At 38.4% G+C, this 22,053-nt stretch overlaps 1 protein-coding gene across 2 annotated transcripts; it reads right to left on the bottom strand.

Moving 5' to 3' along the window:
• Positions 1-5,120: 5,120 nt before the first annotated feature.
• LOC117549280 (RNA-binding protein with multiple splicing 2-like) lies at positions 5,121-15,768 on the bottom strand. Of its 2 annotated transcripts, none has more exons than XM_034221047.1 (8): positions 15,245-15,768; positions 12,490-12,567; positions 11,126-11,164; positions 10,819-10,908; positions 9,691-9,841; positions 8,855-9,003; positions 7,130-7,202; positions 5,121-6,192 (listed from the first exon to the last, which is right to left on the bottom strand). In XM_034221047.1, the coding sequence occupies exons 1-7, from the start codon at positions 15,500-15,502 to the stop codon at positions 7,137-7,139; spliced, it is 831 nt and encodes a 276-aa protein (XP_034076938.1). In that variant the 5' UTR covers positions 15,503-15,768; the 3' UTR covers positions 5,121-6,192; positions 7,130-7,136. The 2 variants fall into 2 exon arrangements, with proteins under 2 accessions (XP_034076938.1, XP_034076939.1); XM_034221048.1 differs by having other exon boundaries at positions 10,819-10,881; positions 15,245-15,764.
• Between the last annotated feature and the right edge of the window lie 6,285 nt (positions 15,769-22,053).

Here is a 22,053-nt window from a genome sequence, read left to right as displayed (position 1 = left end):
ACTATTGTTTAGGGGAGTGGGGTGACAAGCTTCCTCTCCAAGGTTGAGGTTCAAAGATGCCCCAGAGTGAAGATGGTTTAAATTAACAAAATGGTGGCCTTTATTAAGGTTAAAGTACTGCCCAGCGGGTTGAAGAAACATGGGGTTGTTTCCATTTTAAGGGTTCTACTCACATATGATACTCTTTGCTCATAAAAGCGGTGTAGATAAACTGTAAAGGGATTTTAAATGTTCACTTAATTGACTGTGTTGTGATTTCTAAGTATAACTTAGTAAGAAAGGCTTTGTGAGAATGCAATCAGTGCTTCTGTAATTTAAGACCGGAGAGATGGAAAGTTATTGATCCACATGGGGAATAAAGTCTATGCAGCAGCAGTATCAGTTCAGTGAGGACAAAGAATAAAAGAACCCTGAAACACAGAAATATCAATACTACATAAAGGATAGAGGGTTATGCGATATCAGAATCAGAAATTCTGTATTAGTCCCTCAGCAGGGAAATGTACATTGTTACAGCAAAAGTGGCATAGATGCAAAAGTGGCATAGCAGGTAAAAAAAGGCAAGCAATAAAATTCATGATACAACTCAAAAATAATAAGGCCATCAGTGTTTGTCGTAAAAAATGTCCTATGTTACAATTGTTAGGTTACTGTGGCGTCACCCGCTTACTTTTGAGTTGATTTAAATAATGTTTTTAAACAACAGTATTAGTTTCTATATGACCCATCTTAGAATATTTTATTACTATATAATATTATTTTATATTTGTACTGCCAACAAATACATGTCATATCTTTATAATGTTGTAGTTTCTCAGTGTGGAGTTATTTTTGAGACTTCAGAAAATACTGGGAACATTTGTAGTACAGTACTGGATCATCATGTAATGTATTTTTTACATGTAAAAAAGTGAATAGTAACTGTCGGCGTTATATAAATGTAGAGTAAAAAGTACCATATTTTCCTCAGAAATGTAGTCGCGTTTTTGAGTTAATGTACGTAGTGACTTTCCACCACTGGAAGATGGTTAGTGATATTGCTAACGAAAAAAAGCTAGGTGATGATAAATATGTTGGCCAGATAACTCTAAAGGGCTAAGTAGTTTTTTTTTTTTTTGGTTTATTGACGTGTTAACTTGTTATTGTATTGTTTTCACTCATTTAGGCTTACTGTAATAACATGTTATGTTTTGGAATGTTCCCATCAGTATTCCAATCCATGTCTTACCATACCAGTTCTAGAATCAAAGTGTCAGTTGTTCAGTAGGAGACCCAACTGAATTTACAGTCATTCGATCTGAGTTTTCACACCATGAGACATAGTGAGAGACAGGAGAAACATTCAAAACCGTTATTCATCTGTATGATCAGATTCTTTGACAAACATGAATCACAGTAACCACAACCTTTCAAGTGGCAATCCAGTAAGTTGAAATAAAGATGCAAAGTCTCTTTTTCTAGTTTGTAGACATTTTTATTCAAATGTATTCTTATTTATTTAATGTACTGAGAAAACAAAATGTACAATATCAATTGAACAGGAGGTTAGCATGTCGATTTTAATGTTAGTTTAGTTTTCTAAGTTTACAAAGTGGATTTGTGAGTTACTGTTTAATATTTAATTCTGTTAGTTTTACTTACCTACAAGTGATTATAATATGACAGTGATCATTTTGGTGTTTATTCATTTCAAATACTTTATTACACTTTATTAATGATGTCTTTATTGAGTGCAGCTTAAGTTTATCGCACAGGCAATAAGGCTGTAAAACTCCTGAGCTCTGTGAAGTGTTTTCACTTATCTTTTTATGTCTTGAGTATATTGTATATTGCATTATTGGAGAAGCTTAGGACCCAGGGTTAGGTTTAGGGTTAGGATTTTCATTGCCTAAAACAACGCTGTTGTGCATACAGTATGTCAATACAACTTGGTATGTTGAATTGAAACTTGTGTATATGTTGTCCAACAGTATAATCAACCAGTGCTGCTATAAGCTGCCATCACGTCTCCCCCTGCCACGGAGCGTCAGGGCCTTGGAGATGATGGACAACCTGAATGCCTCTAAATCCATCTGCCCAAAATGCTATGCGAGATGAGGCTCAAGCCACACCTGCAGGAAAAACTGCATAATAAATAAATCTCTAAAAGTCAATATCACTCTGTTATTGCCACTTCTGTTGACAAGGTTACCATTGAATGTCTTAACTTTAAAAAAAAAATGGTTTAAAGGAGTATGTATGAGGAATTATCAGAATACCTTTATTCGTCCCACAGAGAGGAAATGCATATTTGTTAAGAGTCAAATATAGTGGAGGAAATAAGTATTTGATCCCTTGCAGATTTTGTAAGTGTACCCACTTACAAATAAATTACTGGTTTATTTTAACAATGAAGTAAGAATATCAAAAAGAAAATCCAGAAATTGACATTATATAAAAGATACAAATTGATTTGCATTAAACTGTGGGAAATAAGTATTTGATCCCCTTGCAAAACATGTTATAGTACTTGGTGGAGAAACCCTTGTTGGACAGCACAGAGGTCAGGTGCTTCTTGTATTTGGTCACCAGGTTTGTGCACATCTCAGGAAGGATTTTGGTCCACTCCTCTCTGAAGATCCTCTCCAAATCCTGAAGGTTTTGAGGCTGATGCTTGGAATCTCGAAGCTTCAGCTCCCTCCACAGATTTTCTATGGGATTACGGTCCGGAGACTGGCTAGGCCACTCCATCACCTAAATGTGCTTCTTCTTTAGCCACTCCTGTGTTGCCTTGGCCGTATGTTAAGGTTTATTGTCGTGCTGGAAGACCCATCCACGCATAATGTTTCCACCCCCATTTTCTTTTCACCAAGCTGCTTTCTGATGGTCTTGTAAACAATTTGTGCAGGTCTACAATCTTGTCCCTGAGGTCCTTAGACAGCTCTTTAGTCTTGCCCATGGTGGAAAGGTTGGAAGTAAACATTACACAATTTACAAAATACATATCTAGTACCAGTAACAGTTTTGAAAATATAGCAGTGTCTGTCAAATTCCAACACAGAGAAATGTAGTCCATGGTTTATAGAATCAAATTAATAAATGTCATTTTATTCAAACACAAACCTTATAAATAGTAAAGCAATATAGCGACACACAATGGACACAGGAAGTGGTACAAGATTAGCAACATGTCATTTCCAGCGAACAACTTGCTAGAACTAATGTTCCCACAAGCGGCCGGTTCCCAACGGTCACCTCAGTGTCTCCTGGTGTCCTACCAACTCCCCCTATGCGCACAAATGTACGAGGAACTGTTCGATTATTGTAGCTTTAGTTACTTGACATTTTTTAGCTGCAATTTACTACATACCTTCACTAGAGTACAACTCCATCAATGCCATGACTTAAAGTTGTACCAGAGTGTTTAACAGTGCATGTATTCATATTTAACTAAGATGAAGGGTCTTAATTATTCCTCAACTCACTAACCCAGTCCATGTTGGGCCAGCTTGCTCTCTGCAGCTGCTTCATGTTGGCCATGTGGACTCTGGGCCAGTAGAGGGCGATAAAGACCCGCGTTTAAAGATCTAGGCCTCTTTGATTGAGCTTGTTGCTGTTTTATTGCTGGTCCAAAAGTTTGTTCCTTTCAACCGTTTTCAAACACAATTTGCAATAACCTAAATACACTTGTGACACATAGTGTTTTTTTTATTTAAACAATGACACAAAGCACTATTGTGAGTGTCTCCAATGTATGGTTTACAAAAGAGGTTATGAACATTGATGTGTAAAGAATATGCTCTCCCATACATTTTCTATTAAACACTACAGTAAGGGCACCAAATGTTTACTGTATTTTCGGTCTACAAAATATGAATGCATACATATTACATTTGATGGTCACTCTTTGATATTTGTCTCCTATTTTTAATAGACTGGGGGATTTAGCCATTTGAATAATTTCTTACATAAATGACAGGATAAAATGTATTGCAAGAGTCTCTACATAGAACATTAACACTTATGTAAGGAAGAATACCATGGAACATTCTTGTAGATCATTAGCATTTTCCAGAGAGGGACATCACAAAACAAGGAATTGTAAATATATTAATATCTGATACAACACACAGCTTGTGTCTGCAGAGGAAGCCGCAGAGGAAAAGGAAAGGTTTCCTCGCATCACCATCTTTGCACTCTGTATTGATTTAATGTCAATCCAAATATTCTGTGTGAAAGTTAACTGACCTGTTTCTTCTACAAAAGGGCAAATGGCTGATTCTTGAGAGAATTGTTTGCTTCTCCTGAATCATCTGTTAGTTTGGGATTTAACAGCCTACAATTTATGTATCAATTCATCTCCATTAATGCATCAAAGTTCCCGTTTATTTGTATTTCTTTTACAGATTTGATTTATTTGAGGAAATGTTCTAAAATATACCAAAAGACCAGTTTCTAGGAGTTTAGAAAGAGATCTTTAAACGTTTGTCTGTTACTCAATTCAAAAGGCAAATACATACATTCCAGTTACATAAATCAAAACATCACATTTAAGTTGACGGCAAATGTTTGACAGTTTAGGTTTTGTCAAAATTATTAAATTGATATGAGGAAAAGTTTTTTTTTTTTTTTTTTATCTCGATTAAATGGTCAGTAAATCTAAAAACAGAAATCAAGTGCCTCCATAATCTAAGTTATATTCAAGATTGTACAATGCCAAAGTTCCAGTCTATACTCACAGTATGTCTTTCAACTCAGTGCAGCCGTCATCATGTATTATGTCCTGTGTATACCGTTACTTAATTGGCACAATATGGACACATGTTTACAGTTAACCACCAGCACTGTCACCACTATGATTAGGCAGCTGGTCGTACCGGGGACAGTCACTTAGGAGTCCCAGAGGAGCCGTCATGGTTGGTTGAGCAGAGCGCCTTATGAGGGCAGAGTGTGGAGGTCAGCATGATGCAAAGTGACACTAATGCAATGGTGCATTACAAATGAAAAGTTGGCATGAATTATTGATGTCAACATCGCACAGAATTCACTTCTTGGAGATAGCGTCCAGTGTCAGAGCGTTAGTTAACTTCAATTGGCCGCTGACTCGCCACAGTGATGAATGACAGATGTCCAGAGAGAAATGCATTCACTTATTTTATTATTCATAAGATGGGAATATTTGTTACATCTTATGCTGAGCAGATACAAAGACAAACATGTTTTTTTTTAAACCACAAACTAAATTCCTTCATCACTATTCCTGCTCTCCATTTCAAAATGGCCCCCCAAGAAAAATCAACCTTTTACATTTGTAGTCCAGTTTCACATTCTGAAAGATCGTTTTGCAGCAATCTCTTTAGCAGAATGGCACAAGCCACGTTCAGAATACTTCCATTTTTGACAGATTCCCATTTAAACAAATTGCACTTTTTTCTCTTTAAAACTACGTCAACAGGATTATAGGATCAAAAAGTAACACCAAAAACACAAGAGACGACTAAACATCCAACTTATACAGGTTCATTATTTTAGTTGCACAAAAATGCATAAATATACATTACGCAAAAAAGTACAGAAACATTTGTACTTTTGTTTGCTCAAATAATGACAGACATTGATATGATCATAAGGACTGGGGTTGTCAGAACGTAGGGAAGCATTCACAAGGTCCATGCGATGCAAGCCATTTACACAACAGCCTAGCTTTCACAGAGGTAAGACCAAGGTTCTACAGGAAAACAAAACATTTAGCTGTCTAGGCCAAAAGGTAAAGCGGCAACACAAACACTAAGAAAATTAGGCTACACAGAACTCTGCGTTCTAAATTCATGCCAAAAGGACTAACATGCAATGACTCTTAATGCTTTAAGCCTCCCAGGACCAGCGGTAACCCATGGAAGGACTAGCTTAACAACAATTACTTCAATTAGTTCATTTTCCTCAGCAATTATGATCCATCGAGTTTGACTAGGCTTTGCATGAGTTTTTTTTTTTTGAAGTGCTAAGATGGTACCGCCCTAGTTGCCAAGGATAAGCTTAGATTGTCGACAGCAAGATGGTTTCAACTCAACCCCCCCCAGAGATAATCGGGAGGAGATATAAATACTGTTTGTTTATAGTAATGCACACTTGTCCATTAAATAAACCTGATTAAATTAATGAAGAACTCGGCAAACCTCACTTCAGCTGGACAAAGGTGTGGTTTCCAGAGGCCTGAAGGAAACAGAAAACAAGATTTAGTCTAACCACATCAATAAATCCATCATAAATAAAAACACTTAAAGACCAACAATGCTAGTTTGTTTGATACTCTACTTAAAGCCAATTTGTTTCCATTTAATTAACCAAGATAACTCAGGAGTATAGTGTTTTTTGGGAGGAATCCATTTAAGAAGCAGATTGATACTATACTAATGCTATTAAAAAGTTTAGTGTGCTGTTAAGTGTTTCATGGCTACAAGATGGTAAATGTGTAATTAATTAAAAATCTAAGCTGACTAAAGCTTTATGGTAATGAAAGTACATTAACAAGTGAAATGGTGCAACTCAAACAGGTTTTGAACAGAGGTCTATCTAATAGAGGAATATGTTATTAAAAAACAAAGAAAAAAGCTGCATTACAAAATTATGGAATATTGGCCTGAAAGATAAAGGATAGTGGGGATCAATAATGCATCTAAAGCACAATCGTATTCCTCTGACAGAGCTCAACTCTTGTCCAAAACAGTTCAAATGAGTCGGTGCTGCATTGGGAGACAAGTGCTTTCATTAGAATGAGCACTATAGTTTATTCTGCAAATTCAGATAACTGATAATATTACCCAATTAAAAAAAAGGCACAATTTAATCCCGTTTGGGTAAAGTTTGATAAGATCTGCAATAACTACAAATTAAAATACGTATTCATTTTACATCTTGAGGGGCTGAGCACCAAAAGACAGGGTTGGATTTGTTGACAAGAGAATACCCTCTAACACCAAAGTTGTTAGTCATTTTAATTTATGTTTACTCATTCTGTAGTTTTCAGTCAAACATTGTGTTAGTCTCATTATGCAGGTTTCAGTTTGAACGACATCGGGTTAGTAGTTAGTAGATGGCGGGTGGGGGTTGGGAAATCTAAAAAAACACTGTTGTTTCAAAGGTTACTCACTAAATATCTAACAAAACTGCCGGGACTTCCATCCAGGCTGGGAAGTCTCAGCGGGAGTAGGGTACCAGCGCATCTGAAAAAAAAAAACGCAAACGTATTTATGTACAGCAGACCAAACCAAGCTTCAGTGTTACAATTCAGCAGATTAAAACACACTTTGACTTTTGAACAGCAGGTTTAGAAAGATTGTCCCTTTAAGCCCTGGTCAGAGAAGCCATGGGAATGTGGGTTATGTAGCCGCTCATTGAGGACAATAGTCCTTGAGTAATTAACAGGCACGGAAATGTGGAGCGTCAAACCTCTATGTGTTAAACATTTGCACGGGGTAAGAGCTGGTACCTTTCCATACCTATGAATAAACCTATGGCAGAATAAGGCCTCACATTTATACAAACTGAATAAAAAAAAGACGCAGGCCACAATAGATTTCCTAAACTAAGATTTACTAAACACTTACTGCTGTGTCTTACAGTCAAACTAATAAAGCCAAGAGTCAGTGGAAAGAGAACAGGGCATTTCAGGGATCCTTCACCAGATTGCAATTAAAAAAGGCTTTTTCCCCTTTGTGTGGCTACAGTCAGCTTGCGTTCCAAAAGAAACGTGGACAGTAAGTTGGCACCTCCAGAGAAGGCCATCAGGACCGACAATTTCTCCAAGCAAATACTTCGCATTCCTCCGCCTCTTATGCCCGACAAAATGGTCCATGTAATAGCTGCCTACTTTGCAGTGTTGCACTCCCCTGTGCTCTTACATTGCTGCAGGAAGTTAGATCACAATGAACTTTAAATGACCCAACAAGGGAAATATTTTCCATTGCTATTGTTACCAAAAGCCCTGCCCACTGCTTTGTAGTTTGCTGCATTTAGACTGCGATTATCTTGGAGTAAACACTTTGTACACCATGTTGTATGTTCTGACTTTCAGCAGCATGAACCTTTAATACAATGTTTAACATTTATTTTGAAAACCAGATCCAAATCATGAATTTAAAATGTTTTGAATTGATTTTCTAAATGCAAATCAGGCATTAATCTCCATCTCCATTAGGGTAAAAATGTGTACCTCTCTTAAACAATCCTACTTTATTGGTCCACACTGTAGTGCAGACCAAAACATTGGTATTTTACAAGTGAGCATCAGTTTTATCCTGACGCACACAGATGGGACAGTGATGAACAGAGCTCCATTAAAGGCTACATTTATCCTGCCAAGTCTGAGGTTTGGGCCAAACACAACCAGATGACTAAACACAAAGAGGGGTTTAAAGCAAATGTGTGGTATGCTAAGGTTATCCTACATCAAAGAATATACACAACACATCACTTCACTGATAGCAGGACAGCAGTCAAGACGTTTTCCTTTTCTAAATGACAAATCTTTGTATTACTATATAATTGTAACAGCTCCCCGTTTTGTGATATTTAGACTGTGCACATGTTTTGCAGAAAGCAGTGATCTGAAGACTTGCTATCTGGGTTGTATTCAGCAGGAGCATCCTTGGTGCTGTAATACTTGAGGATAACTGTATGGTTTCAAGAATCTGAAGATCTGCTTTTAACAGTGCACCATGCTGTCAAGTTTTAACTTGCAGGGGTGCATCTTTAAACATCTCATTTTAAGTTGAAGGATTTGGGTTGTACCCAGTTCTACACAAGATGTATTGTGAGCCCTGAACGTCTACTAGAGGAAGAAGGAAGAAGAGGAACACACTGGTTGGTCCCTCACCTGGGCGTGGAGGGCTGCAGCAGCGGCAGCGGCCGCTGGGTAACTAAAGGCTGCATGAGGGAGACCTGGGGCCAGCTCCGTGGTGTACAGGGGGTAAGGAGTCCAGGCATCTGGAGAAGCTGGGATCAGTGCTGCTCCTGTCATATCATCTGAGGAAGTACAGGGCGGGAGCAAACAAAAGCTGACTGACCTACTCTTGAACATACAGGCTTGCATCTTGTGAGCAATAAAAACAGAAGCTAAAAATGTAAACAATGAAAATGTGTCATCATTGCTGCAAAAGGGGAGTTTGGTTACTTTGTCAAAATAGGGCTTTAAGCTTTATTACCGACAAATCTAGTAGTAATAACTTGACCTGTCACTAGGATAAAAATGTACTTGCAACCCTGAAGAGGCGCACTCTTTAGCTTCGTAATTGTTTCTATGTGGAGCACGCCAAGATCAATTTGATAATAGTTAATAGAACTGCCGATCTCCCTTTGCACAGTGTAATAAAGCGTTCTGCCACAATGAAATCTGGTCTGAATGTAGCTTGAGACTTTAATGAACCATCACCCGTCCAATACTAAAAAATGAACCGTTGTTTTAGGTAAGGGTCCCTGTGAGAGTTTTTCAAAAGTTACAGAAGCAAAGCGGGCGTCTTAAGAGTCGAGATGACACATGCATGTGGTGGTGAGTTAGTCCTTAATTAGTAAGATACTGTTTTAATTTCTGCCCATTTGTCTTTAATACCACAATATTCTGAGACAAATTTAAAAAAGGGTAATTGAGTATACTGGCATTGCCAAGGTGAGAGTGGATGAGAGAGCCTAGAGTGGTGCAGCCGTACAACTTACATGGGTCCCGTGCAATGAAGTGTGCTCCTAGAGCAGGGTGGATATTTGTGGGGTTCGGTGTGGCCATCAGCTTACTCTTTGCCATCTTCGTGTTGGCTTTAGCAAACTCTAAGCGCAGGGTCTGGGGACTTTCGGGGTCAAAACGGATACCCTGGGGGAGAGACGGAGGAGGGGAGGAGGGGGACATAGTATCGTAAGGGAGGTGGGCTGAGTTTGAGGGGCTGAAACTCTGTAGTCTCACATAGCCTCCTTTCCTAAAGCCGTGTTTCAATACTCGGGATGTATCCTTCAAGCTTCCCTTGAGCTAAACATTGTTCTATCCTCCGGTGGCATAGTCAAAATAACTGACTGCTTTCTCTGAACTTAAACTGTTCATTAAAAGGTTTTGTCATAAAAGAGGAGAAAAAAGGGAAGGCTGAAGGATACTCTCCTGAAGTATTTCAACATGAGTGCATCTATTTTTCCTCCTGACGAAATCAAGAGCCCATGCGTCTGAAGAGGAGCCAGGAGGAGAGGGAGAGGAGGAAACGGGCTGAGACTTTTGAGAGTAAATCCCTTTAGGGGGTTGAACCCTGCTTGTGTTCTTGTGCCCTAAGCGTTGTGCCCACATGCAGGTGAGTAGTTTTTTCGGTGTGTGTGTGAGACTGCTGGTGTGTCTAAGATGCTGGTGATGCTCATAAGAAAGGCTAGGCTATGAGAGAGAAGTGTTAGATATTGCCAGATACGTGGGCTACTGAGTGACAAAATAAGAGGTTACACTACTGAATATGTGTCCAAATAACACTACACGTGTCTATGGAACAAGTATTACAGTAAAGCAGTGATGTGCAAAATGAGGAAAGCTATACCAGACTAATAAGTGATGTGTATCAAGGTCAAAGTAAACTACCGTAAGTCTACGGGATTCTGGCCTCTTTCCAAAAATGGCCCTGCCATTGAATTATAAAAGACAAAATGGGTTGACTTTTGAAAATCTTTTGTAGGAAAGAGTTGTTAAAGCTCCCAATGTTTTTGTCTAGAATCAAGCAAAGGTTAGAAAACAACGAAGACAAAAGCAACAAATGTAAAAACAGGGGTGAAATACAACAGACCAAGAGAGGAATTGGATAAAAACAGGGCTATGCTTACATTCAGAGCATTTTTCGCAGCTTCAGCTCCAGAACGACTGTCAAAGGTAACAAACCCGACAGGCTGGAAGGCAAAAAGGGAAGAAACACACTGAGAGCTGACATCATTAGAAGAGCACCTTAACATGCAAGAACCTGCATTTTTCAAATGTCACATTAGATATTAATAATAGAAAATAAATCATGCATCAAACAAATCAGCTAAACAGTCCTGAGGTAATGTTAAAGTTAAAGAGCATGACTGGACATTTGTGTAGTATTTTAGTACAGCATTAAAGCAATTCCTTCTACTGATGAAGGCCTCTCACCTGTTTTGATGTTAACTTAATCAGTGACCCTTCATAACCCTGCAGGGAAGAAAGATAGCCAATTATCCACCCTGGAGTCACATGCAGGAAGTCAGGCATGAACACTTCTCGCTACATCAAGAGGAACCTGCTTGTGTTCACCGTCAGTTTGAGCTCAACAGAAGGCCATCACGGGTCCTTTTGTGATAGTGTTGTACTTACATTTGATGTGATCAAATCATGTACATTCCATACAAAACTAATTTTACTGCAAATACCATTTTAATATCCTGAAAACTGAAAAAGAAATGAAGAACATTTGTTTTTCTTTTTTAAATGGGAGATTCTCTATTATGAAGGAGTTTAGCCATAGATTAGACATGACTTGTAAAAGAAATCCACTGGTTTTAAACAAGGTTAAAAACAGCACAAGTGTTGATCAAAACAGGAACAAATTCCTGAGAAATGAAGGGGAATGTTGCGTAAGCAGAGTATTGATAAATGGGATCTCTCCTGATCCTGATTTACAGCCATGGAAAATAAACAACTTTCACTGGCTGTCATAAATCTTTAGAAACAATCCAAACCAGATTTAGCTTCAGTTAACCAGACAAACAAGAGGTAGAATACAAGCAATATTGAAAGGTTTCTCTCTAAAATAAACTAAAGTGTTTTAATTTGTATAATCTGTATCCCTATTTGCACACAATGTTAGCCATCTACAGACGCAAAGGACACAAAGTACATGAGCGTTACAACAACTTGTGTAAACAAAACATTTCAGTGGTTTCACAATGTCTGAATGTTATGTGAGGAAATAAATAAAGTTTCCCTACACGGTGGGCATGCTGGGTCACGGAGAGGGTTTGTTGGCCAATCGCAAGGGCTACTCATTTACACATTCCACAAGATCATCCATGTGCGAGGGATACCACTTCCAATTTGGTTAGTTAGGACACGGGTGGGAGGGCAGTTTATGGAACTGGAGTCCAGTCAAAAACAGAGCAATGGACAAACAATGATGTGGCCTCATTTCCATATATGCAAATATCTGGACGTCCATAAACAGAGGGGTTTGTTTGATTTCAAAAGGAGCTCTGATTAACTTTTTACAGTGTGCGCAACAGGCAGTAATGTAACTGCATCATTAAAAGTGGTCTTAAAAGAATATCCTGCACAACGGAAAACAGTTGCCTCCTCAATAATAACAAATGTTTAAACTCTTCCTTCTCTGTGTGCAGATAATCCTTTTAAAAAAAACGTTCCTAAATCTTCTCCAGCCCTTCAAAAACATCAGCCTTGCTTTACTTGTAAGGGTAAGGTACTTGAGATGTCCCTTAAACAACCTGTATAACACCCAGAAAAAAACTCATGTTGTTACTTACCTTAAAGGGTCTGAAGAGAAGGTAAAGCTCCCGTGGTTTAATGTCCACTGGAAGGCCACTGACAAACAGTGTTCGCACCTGCAAAAAGAAAAGCAAAATGTACTTTTGTCAGCTGGAAGCAAAACATCTTAATATTCTGTGTATCTTTTAATGGTGTCTTTATTCTCTAAAGACCAGCATGTTGGACTTTAAACTGTGAGCTGCAATTTATATATTAAAAAGCTCCATTAATAACCAACACTTATGGATGGATATGTGTTAATGGAAATGAATTTGCAGCCTATGTTAATGGCATGATTTCTGGGAAAAGGATAAACCAAACAAGTTTTAAGACTGACTTTTTAGAAAGTAACTGCATTCAAAACAAGAACCTACTTAGACTTATACTTTTGTTGGCTGCATATTTTATTTTGTATACATTTGGGATACATAAGGCCTGAATTAGTTATTTATGTATATATTTTTTTAGAACAATGGGTTTATTTTGCTTTGCAACACCAGTTTGAGTATAAAACCGTTTTAAATGCCTGAACATGAAAAAAGAAAAGTAAAACAATGCAACATTTCTTTAATGTTTTGTAATCCTGTACACATTTGCCTTGCTCTATACTCCCACTAAGACTTCCTGCTTAGCCTGGCCAACTATGCTTGCATGATGTGCATGTCACCTTGTGTGCCCAACTGTCTAGCCAATGGCCGCGGCTCTTCACTGCACATAAAACAAGCGGAGTTGTGGCATAAACTGAACGGCCTCCTGTTCCCTCCCAGGTCGACACCGTTAGCCTTGTCAGAGACTTTGTGTGTGCTGTTAGCTGCTAGCCACCAGTTCAGCCTTCTTCAAGCTGAGAGCGGTGTGGAGGCAATCCCAGCCGAGAATCTCAATCATAGATATGCTTTAAGTTTGAGCCTCACAAAAGATGGAAAATTCCCTCCAAGATGTACGACGAGCAGCTCCATAGCCTGTCCTTTTACTATTCTTTTAACCATCTCTCGACCCTTAGATTTATCAAGTGACCCCTTGGCTGGATTCTGACCCTCAGATTGGGAACCACTCCTTTAAGAGGATTTTAAGTATGTCTCAGATCTTATCAATTGTCTTTAAAGCCAACTTGTGATCCTCAAGCATGTTACGAGCTAAAAGGATAAACCTAAGAGGGTCTTCATCCTGATAGGAAACCCTGGAATGGCACTGAACAGACATTGAGAACTGATGTAGTGTACAGTGCGGAGTGGCTGGGGAAATAAACTGTGTAGTGCGGGGCCCATTAGTTCCCAGCCGGTGGGGAGGCCCTCACTACAATGGGGCTGCCAGACGAACAGCACTGGACAACAGTGCACAGCGTGACACCATTTCCTTCCTCTGACCTGCGGCCCCCGCCCTCTGGCATTTTTCAGGTGCCGCACAGCAGCAATTCTCAGTCCTCTACAGCTCAGCACACACAGCGACTGAAGGCCGGCTCAGCAGGACACAAACTCAATGGAGATGTTTTAATTCATCTATCAGCTTCTCATTGACTGAGTGTATGAACCTGAAACATACTGTATTGTTCACAACATCTGAAATGCATCAGTTACAAGGGGGTTTATTTAGGAATAAAAAAGGGCGACTATTGATGACTGACAATATTCTTTATCTTGATTTACCACATCTCTAAACAAACATTTTAGGGTCCCAAATACATTTCTGGCATGTTTGTTTAATCTTTGCTCTTAATTACAAGGAGACAAAATACAAAAGGACATTAGGCTAATAACAGTCAAGAGGCCACATGTGGCTTTGTTGGAAGATAATGGGAACAAAGGAGGACCAACAAAAGGCCCTCCACTCCCCTCAGTGTGTCTCCATAAGGAGTCATTAAAGAGGAAATATAGATGGCCACACAGACTTCGAGTGGCAGCGGTTAAACAAAACATATTTTAGTTCAATTAATTAGATCAATCTCAACTATTATTATTCAGATTAAAATAAAGGGCATTTGTATTAATTTAGACCTACCAAAAAGATGTAATGTAACAGTTGTGACATTTATTTAAGGTTACAGTTTCATGATGACCTCTTCTCAAATATATTGAAACCTGCAGCATTGGTGTGACCATCTTCTATTTGCAAACAAAAATGTCCCTTAAAAAAACCTGATGCTCATGAAAAGTAAAGAAAAAGAGTGCCATCATTGGGAAATTAGGAGAGTCCATAGATATATGTTTTTTTAAATGCAGACGGACTGATGTCAACCATTTAAAGCGTGGTTTTAAAAATACAATATAGGCCTTAATATTAACCCACGTTTTAAGGCAACATAAATCCTCTACCTTTTTTGACACAAAGAAACACTTTTAAGTGAAATTGGGTATTGAATAAAACATTACAAGAAAGGAAAACAAATACAGTGTTAAGAGCCCAATTGATTCATTTTAGTTATTTGCTGTAGGCGAATCATTACGCACCTGGTGAGATAAATAAGGAAAAAAAGAAGATGCGTCACAAAAAGTTACAGGAATTGGCAAGTTGAAATAACGTGTGTATTATTTATAAACAGATAGGCCTATTATTAAACAATGCGGTAACTTCCACTGGAAGTGGTTTCGCCCCTTTAAATCGCGCCTGCCTTACTTCCTTCCAAAATGACACAGAAGAGCGAAAAGCCAAGATAAAGTCAAGTAATTTCAGCCAACACACAACCAAGAAAAGTTACAGCTGTGGCTTAAAGGGTCAAAGTCCGGAGCTGCGGAGATATTAAACTTTGTGTAAACTCACCTCCTCTTCGATGGAAACATTGTTGTTGGGCTCTGCGTCAGCCTTGATACTCATGTCGGCGGAGGCTTCAACTGCTGCTGCACTCAGTATCAAGTCTTTCCTCGTCGAGTGATATTTCCCCCAAGTGCGGCTGAAGCTGCAGTGAAAGTCCTGGTGGCTTTTGAACTTAGGGAGAGAAGATGTGCCGAGGTGAAGTCGTGCAGACGAGGACGGAGAAGTATCCGAGGATATCTTAGAAGTATTGCGAGAGAGAATCATTCATAAAAGGTTGGAAAAGGAAAGAAAAGAAATACAGACACGCGCTAAACTAAAGGTGAGAAGGTGGTTTTGTGCTCCGTGTGTGAGGGTGAAAGATAGTGGGAAAGAAGTGCGCGTAAAAAACAGAAAGCCTATGCGGTCACATCAATGCCCTCAACAGTGTGCGGAGGAAGAACAAGTAGGCTAAACTTTTCTCATTGGAGCGCGTCTCTCTCTCTCTCTCTATCATCCACCTCCTCCTCCTGCTTTTCAATTAGGTCATCAATTATGTTGGAGTCTGCTGTGAGCCGTAATCAGGCTGCAGATCCGCCTCAGCTGCTGCAGGAGACCCGGCCCCTCCGCGCCGCATCACCGTTACTATGGGACCCGGGCAGCCAATGATAGTTTATCACACATATTTAAATTGCCCTAAAGAAATACAATATTATCATTATTATTAATTGTTTGATTTTTTTAATTTTCTGTTTGAATCTGTTGCCTTCAACTTACTTAACACCCCCCAACAAATAAAAAATAAAAACTGATAAAAGGTGTCTACCCCAGAATTAAATATATAGAAACAATGTTTCATATTACTGGATCTTCTACTGTTTCTGTGACAGTATGGCACCACACTGACACAAACTTTAATTTATTTCAATGTATTTTATTGTTTACATCTGTGGTAAAACCCACTTAATTAACACAAATGTAAGGGCTATTTTAAGGGTATTTTAAGTCAACTCAAATCTATTTTTTATGTGACACATTTCACTACAGGTTAAAGGCCTTTGGCCTTCATAAATAAACAGATGCATTTATAGGATTATGATTGATTGTTGTTGTGTAGTTATGTCTAACATCATTATACTAGTACTGCACTGTTCCAGTATATCAGAGATAAAACATTTTTTATTTACATTTCGTTTTTTGCTTTATAATGTAAAACAGCTATCTTAGGAGAGTCTTCTGTCATTTAACCCTTTTTTATGCTGAAGAAAATATTTAATTACAAACACACACTGTGTTTTGATGTTTTTTTTGGCAATTAATACATACACTGATGAGCCTTGTTTACATATTACCTCTTTATTAGTGCAACATCCTAAATTAAATAATAATGATAACAATGATAATAATAAATCATGCCTTTGTGTTTTAATGATGTGGCTGATAAGAGTGGCGTGGGTGGACAAGAGTCCGTGTTGTGTATTGAGGCTCGGCCCTGGACGTGAGCCCAGCATGCATTGCGTTTCCTCACAACAAAACAGCTACAGAGGCCACAGAGTTTCCTGACTTTGTATAGAAACACAATCAGACCTGCAGGGCGAGGAGGGGGGGCCCTGTGGGCCGACGTTTTCTCACTGTATTTCTTCAGTGGTGTGATCTAAAAATAGGGGAACCGTGCTGTGTTTCCAGTGTGTTTCAGGTGGTGAATGTGCTGTCTATAGATATTTCATCACTTCATGAGAGGAGATACAAACAGATGTAAAGAAAAAGGCTATGCGGACATAGAAGACAATAAACAGTGTTAAGCTCTGTCATAGTATTTCAATGAACCAGCATAAGATGTACATTATGACAAAGCATTGGTGTATAAACAGTTGATCTAAAACAAATTGAATTAATCCATTAACTACAGGGAATTAATCTTACTTGTTCATTTGATAATTTAAGTATTTCTTTTAAAAGCTAAATACATAACTAAAAAGCCAAATATCTACTGGCTTCTAAAAATAATATATTTACTGCTTCTCTGTTTCTTTTAAAAAAGTAATATCTTTCCAGACAAAAAAGCACATTTTTACAAACGATTTCATAGATTAGTGAGTTCATTAATTTGAGAAATAATCAGCATGTTTATCAATATTAGTTGCATCCCAACGTAAAATAATGGGCCTCTGTAAGGGCCGGTATGTGGGTGTGACCGTGACGATGATGATGTTGTTTTAACCGTTGACTGGATGCACTCCAGGCTTCATGTCATCATTAACATTGTTTTATGTGAATATTTTTCTTGTATGATTCTGGTATTTTGTTATGTTTTATGTGAAAGTATTTGTGTGTTATGTATTTCACCTGACTGCAAGACACATTTCTCCTTAGGGTACAATATCAAATTAAAAGTAAGATACAGATCGACATCTCGTAATCCAGAACAAAGGTCTGTAGAGATCTGGCTTCTGCTTCAGTCAGCAGCTGCAGTACACTTGACTTAGAGAATTTGTTCTATGGAACAACATTACGCTCTGTTTGTCATTGTAGCAACACTTGCTGCCTATGAAATATTGACTGTACTGCTGAGTGTTCATTAATGTATTCATCACTAGTCTGTACAGTGACAGTCTGTACTCTGAGGTTTTAATGCATAGGAGGCTCACGATTCAGGTCTTATTACAGTAAAATGCATTCACTTGCCTTACATTCACTTAAAGAAGACACAGATTGTCCGGGCTGATTGCTACATGTTTTTTTATATCATGAGATCCTAAGAAAAGACTTATCAGCAGATTATTTATGCCAAGACAAAATATGAATGTTAGAAAGTAACATTTATATTTTGAAAAATGATTTCTCTTATGTTCCAACTAAGGCCCCAGTTGTGCAATGACCTGCAGAGTTTTTTTAAAGTCACTATTTCATTATTTCAGTGCTGTTTGCTTATCCTTGTTGAATTGTTCATACTATTATATTAACCATGTGCTTATTGTTTTTTAATTGAATGTAAAGCAGATTGTAGATTTTCTTTCAAGCATTTAATAAACATGGCAATTATTATTTATAAAATCAATACATTTATAATTTAAAGCACTTTTTCCATCCTTGGCAGCCTTAGAAAAAGTGTTTTTGATGTCTAGGTTGTGCTTTGTGTTTACTCTCCCTTCCTCTTTCTTTACTTTTTCCCATAAATCTTTAATTCAGATGCTGTGGTTGGAAAACTTTGACCACACAAAGGGTTAAAAAGCAAAACATAAGTCAATGTTGCTCTGAGCCTTTTAAGCCCAAAGATGTCACTGCCACCTCACAGCCAAAGATAGCTTTGTGAAGATGTAGTGCGCACACAATATCTTATTCATACGTCTCTTCGGTTGGATTTAAAGGAATGCTTGACGTAGTTTGGAGCTAAATTCACAGACCTATTCCTTCTAAGTGTTGGCATAGAGCCTTTACATAATTGAATGCTGAGACTTGTATAGTTGAAATTATCAAGAGATGTTCACTTTTTAAACTGAATGGATTTCTTCAGAACCTCACTGGACTTATATGATTCAAATGGCTGCTGCTTCTTATTAATTGAAGAAACATACTTCTGCTTTTACATCACAACTAGTCCAACGTCTCAAAAGGTTACGTTGCCAGTATGAAAATACTGAAGATGTTGGTAGGACTGAACATTGTCATTCCAGGAAGATGTCTTTTCTTTTGTAGGCACTTTTTAAACCAAATCAGATAACATACAGTCTTTGTCAGTGGCTCCCAGCATCTTTGGATTGCGACCCCTTAACGCAAACAAAATGTCCCTTGTGACACCATTTCAAAGGTTGAATCGTTCCATGGGCAAATAATGATTTTCCCTTCTGAGATTGCTTGATTTTAAATTGTTTAGAGGCAGGATGAAGTGAAACTTTCTAGTGTTTAAAAAAATATATAGTAGAAGCCAAAGATCAGAGGAAATGTTTTAAATTAACTTTGTTTTTGTTTTAAGCTTTCCTAACTACAAATCTGCTTATGTTGTTTTGCATTTACATTTTGAGAATAATACATATTACTGTGCAAAAGCAATGTCCAATCCATTGATTTGTTCTTTTTAATCCTTCACCTGCTAGAAAGTGGCTCTGGTCTTGACCTTGAAAAAAGGTTTTTAGCTTCAATCAGAAGCTTAAGCATAATATAATAAGATTTTAACAGCATTAAAGCTACTTAAGAGAAAATAAGATTTTAACAGCATTAAAGCTACTTAAGAGAAAAATAAAACCGGATGTTAAGGAGTTAATAGGATTGAGCATTACCAAAAAAACGATATGTTTCACTGAATTAGCCTTCTTTGTATAGATAATCCAAACAGTTCAGAAGCATTAAATCAGATTTCCCCCCTCTCTTTCCTCCGGCAAACACCTGACAGAAACCGCAACTGTAGCGCTCAGAGGCTCTGGATAAGACCTCATGTTTTATTTGCGAAAAGCGGCCCCATTGTCCCATAAGTCACCTCGCACAGCACTCTTCTGCTTCACGCCTCACTGAGCCTGTCCTACTGCGTTAGCATCACCCGCTGCTAAAGCACTTAGCTTGTGTTCTGCGTGTCCTCTGTGGTACAGCCAAACATCCATTTGGAGGTCCTAGGAAACTTTGTAGCTTTTCCACCCACACACTGAGCGAGGGAGGCGCGGGGCATTTGTGACGTTTCGTGAATACTTTGTCCAATAAATAGCCCTCTTCACAAATACATTATAATCACAGACATGCAGCCCAAACAGCATGATGAGAATGACATTTGGTTCTGTCAACTGAAGGGTTTTATTGAGATAGTCTTAACCAATAATATCTGTAATACCCTAATAGCAAGCGATAGCACCAGTTATCCATTTGGTTGTGACATTTTATCTGTTGCCCTTTTTTTCTAACACTTGTCAGACATTGTCACACCTGCTGTGAGAGCCAACAAGGACAGAAGGATGCCGGAGAAACGTCTGCTGGAAATCAATCGAACACTGCACCGATACATGCATCAAACACAGCCCTCTTTGTTTTGTTGGTAAACTAAATATATTTAAATCTTAACGCCATCTGTGTCACAGATGTAAGAGAATTAGAGTTTAGAGGAATTTCAGATTGGAGACAGTTGTTCCAGCAGATTACATTAATAGTAATTTAATGCTTGGCTTCTATTTGATGTTGCAGCTGCACCCAAAAGGAGTTCACATGCCGTTTTCCATCAGCTCTTTGTAGTAGACAAAGTTGTTAAGGAGGAACTTTCACATATTTAATGGTTGATTGTGAACAAAAAGGAGAAATTTGAAAAATAACTTGTTTCATAAACAGACGGTTGTTCGATTCACAACAAAAACCTTTGAGCCTTATTTAAGCTATTGTTTCAACGCGTACATTATCAATAGCCAAACTAGCCTTAACCATGAGCAATAGCTTTCTACCTGTTTATTGGCTAATTGGGCATTTAAGTAGTATTTTGGCGACTGGGAAAAAACAGACATAATCCATCTAGTATAGGCCTACATTAGAAAAGAATATAGGCTACTCCTGTAGACAATCCAGCTAGGGGCAACATTAGCATTCACCTGGAGGTTTCTAGCCTCCTGTCGAATGTAAGTCCAATATTCACTCACCTTTTAGCTTGGTCTCAGTCTGTTCACTCCTGAAGGGTATCTGGCTCCTCGGCTGTAAAATGTTTGGTTTTCCTCACCAACATCTAACTTTGTGGGTCAGGTGCTTTGTCTGCTGTTCGATGCTAAACATGGAGGCTACTTAAAGTTTATCTGAGCTGGTTTACTGAAACACAACAAATGTTATTAATGTGAGCAATAAGACATTCAGAACCAACCAATTAGCTAAAAACATTGAAGGGATATTTTTTTATTTATATGTTGACAAATGTTAAGGTTGTTGTTTATTCTTTCACACACACATACGGGTATTGGGCCGAGCGCAACACCTTACTTCCGGTATCCGCCGTTTTACGCGAGGTGCAAGCAGCCGTACACCGTCTAGGTGTTGCTAAGCTTCCTGTACTGAATATCATAGTCTATTGCCTTAATCAATATCTAGTCAACTCTAAAATACCACATATGCAATGGCATGATAATATTATTGTGACAAGTGGGGTATTCACCTGGTGTTTCCAGAAATTAGACGTAGATGCAGCCAAAATCGACGAAGGCCACTGTCGGTTTTCCATACATCTGCAGGCACACAGCTCTAGGTAACGACCAGAGCACACCCCTCAAGTCCAGAGATGTAATCCGAAGACATGCAGCGATTTCTTTGGTCGTTAATTCAGAAAAAAAACCTAGTCCGCTCTGCCTGGCTACGTTAGCTAGCTGTTTATATTTGCACTTCCAGGATATTTGCACCTCCAGGAAAATGGCGTATTTATATATATATATATGGCGCGTGTTGCATTGTGGGTAGCTCGTGACGTCACTGTGTGTGAAAGAATAGGCATTTTGGGAACTATGTTTGTTTACTTTCTTGCCTAATGTTAGGTAAGAAAAGTGACACACCACTCATGTTTGTTAGCTTAAGCTAGCAGGTGATTAGCTTAGGTTAGCTTAGCTTAAAGACTGCAAACGGTGGCAAAAACTGCTTTGTATCTTAATGACAGCTGGTTCCATTTGGGTTTTGATTTGTGATGGAAGAAGCAAACTTCACAAAACGTTCATGAACTGCTTTGTTTTGAGCTTTGGATACCAAAGAAACCCAACTATCGCATCCTTTATCAGCTGGAGGAGGAGTCATAACCTCTGAAGAGCAGCAGGAACAAACCATTTTCTTTCTGTATCACCTCCTTGTCCAGATGTTCACCACTGATCACATCTATCAGGCCACACTTTGAAAAA

Source organism: Gymnodraco acuticeps, unplaced genomic scaffold (genome assembly GCF_902827175.1).
Source record: "Gymnodraco acuticeps unplaced genomic scaffold, fGymAcu1.1, whole genome shotgun sequence".
Lineage (NCBI taxonomy): Eukaryota > Metazoa > Chordata > Actinopteri > Perciformes > Bathydraconidae > Gymnodraco > Gymnodraco acuticeps.
The sequence above is the reverse complement of the archived record's forward strand: the minus strand, read 5'-3'. Positions and strand labels throughout refer to the sequence as shown.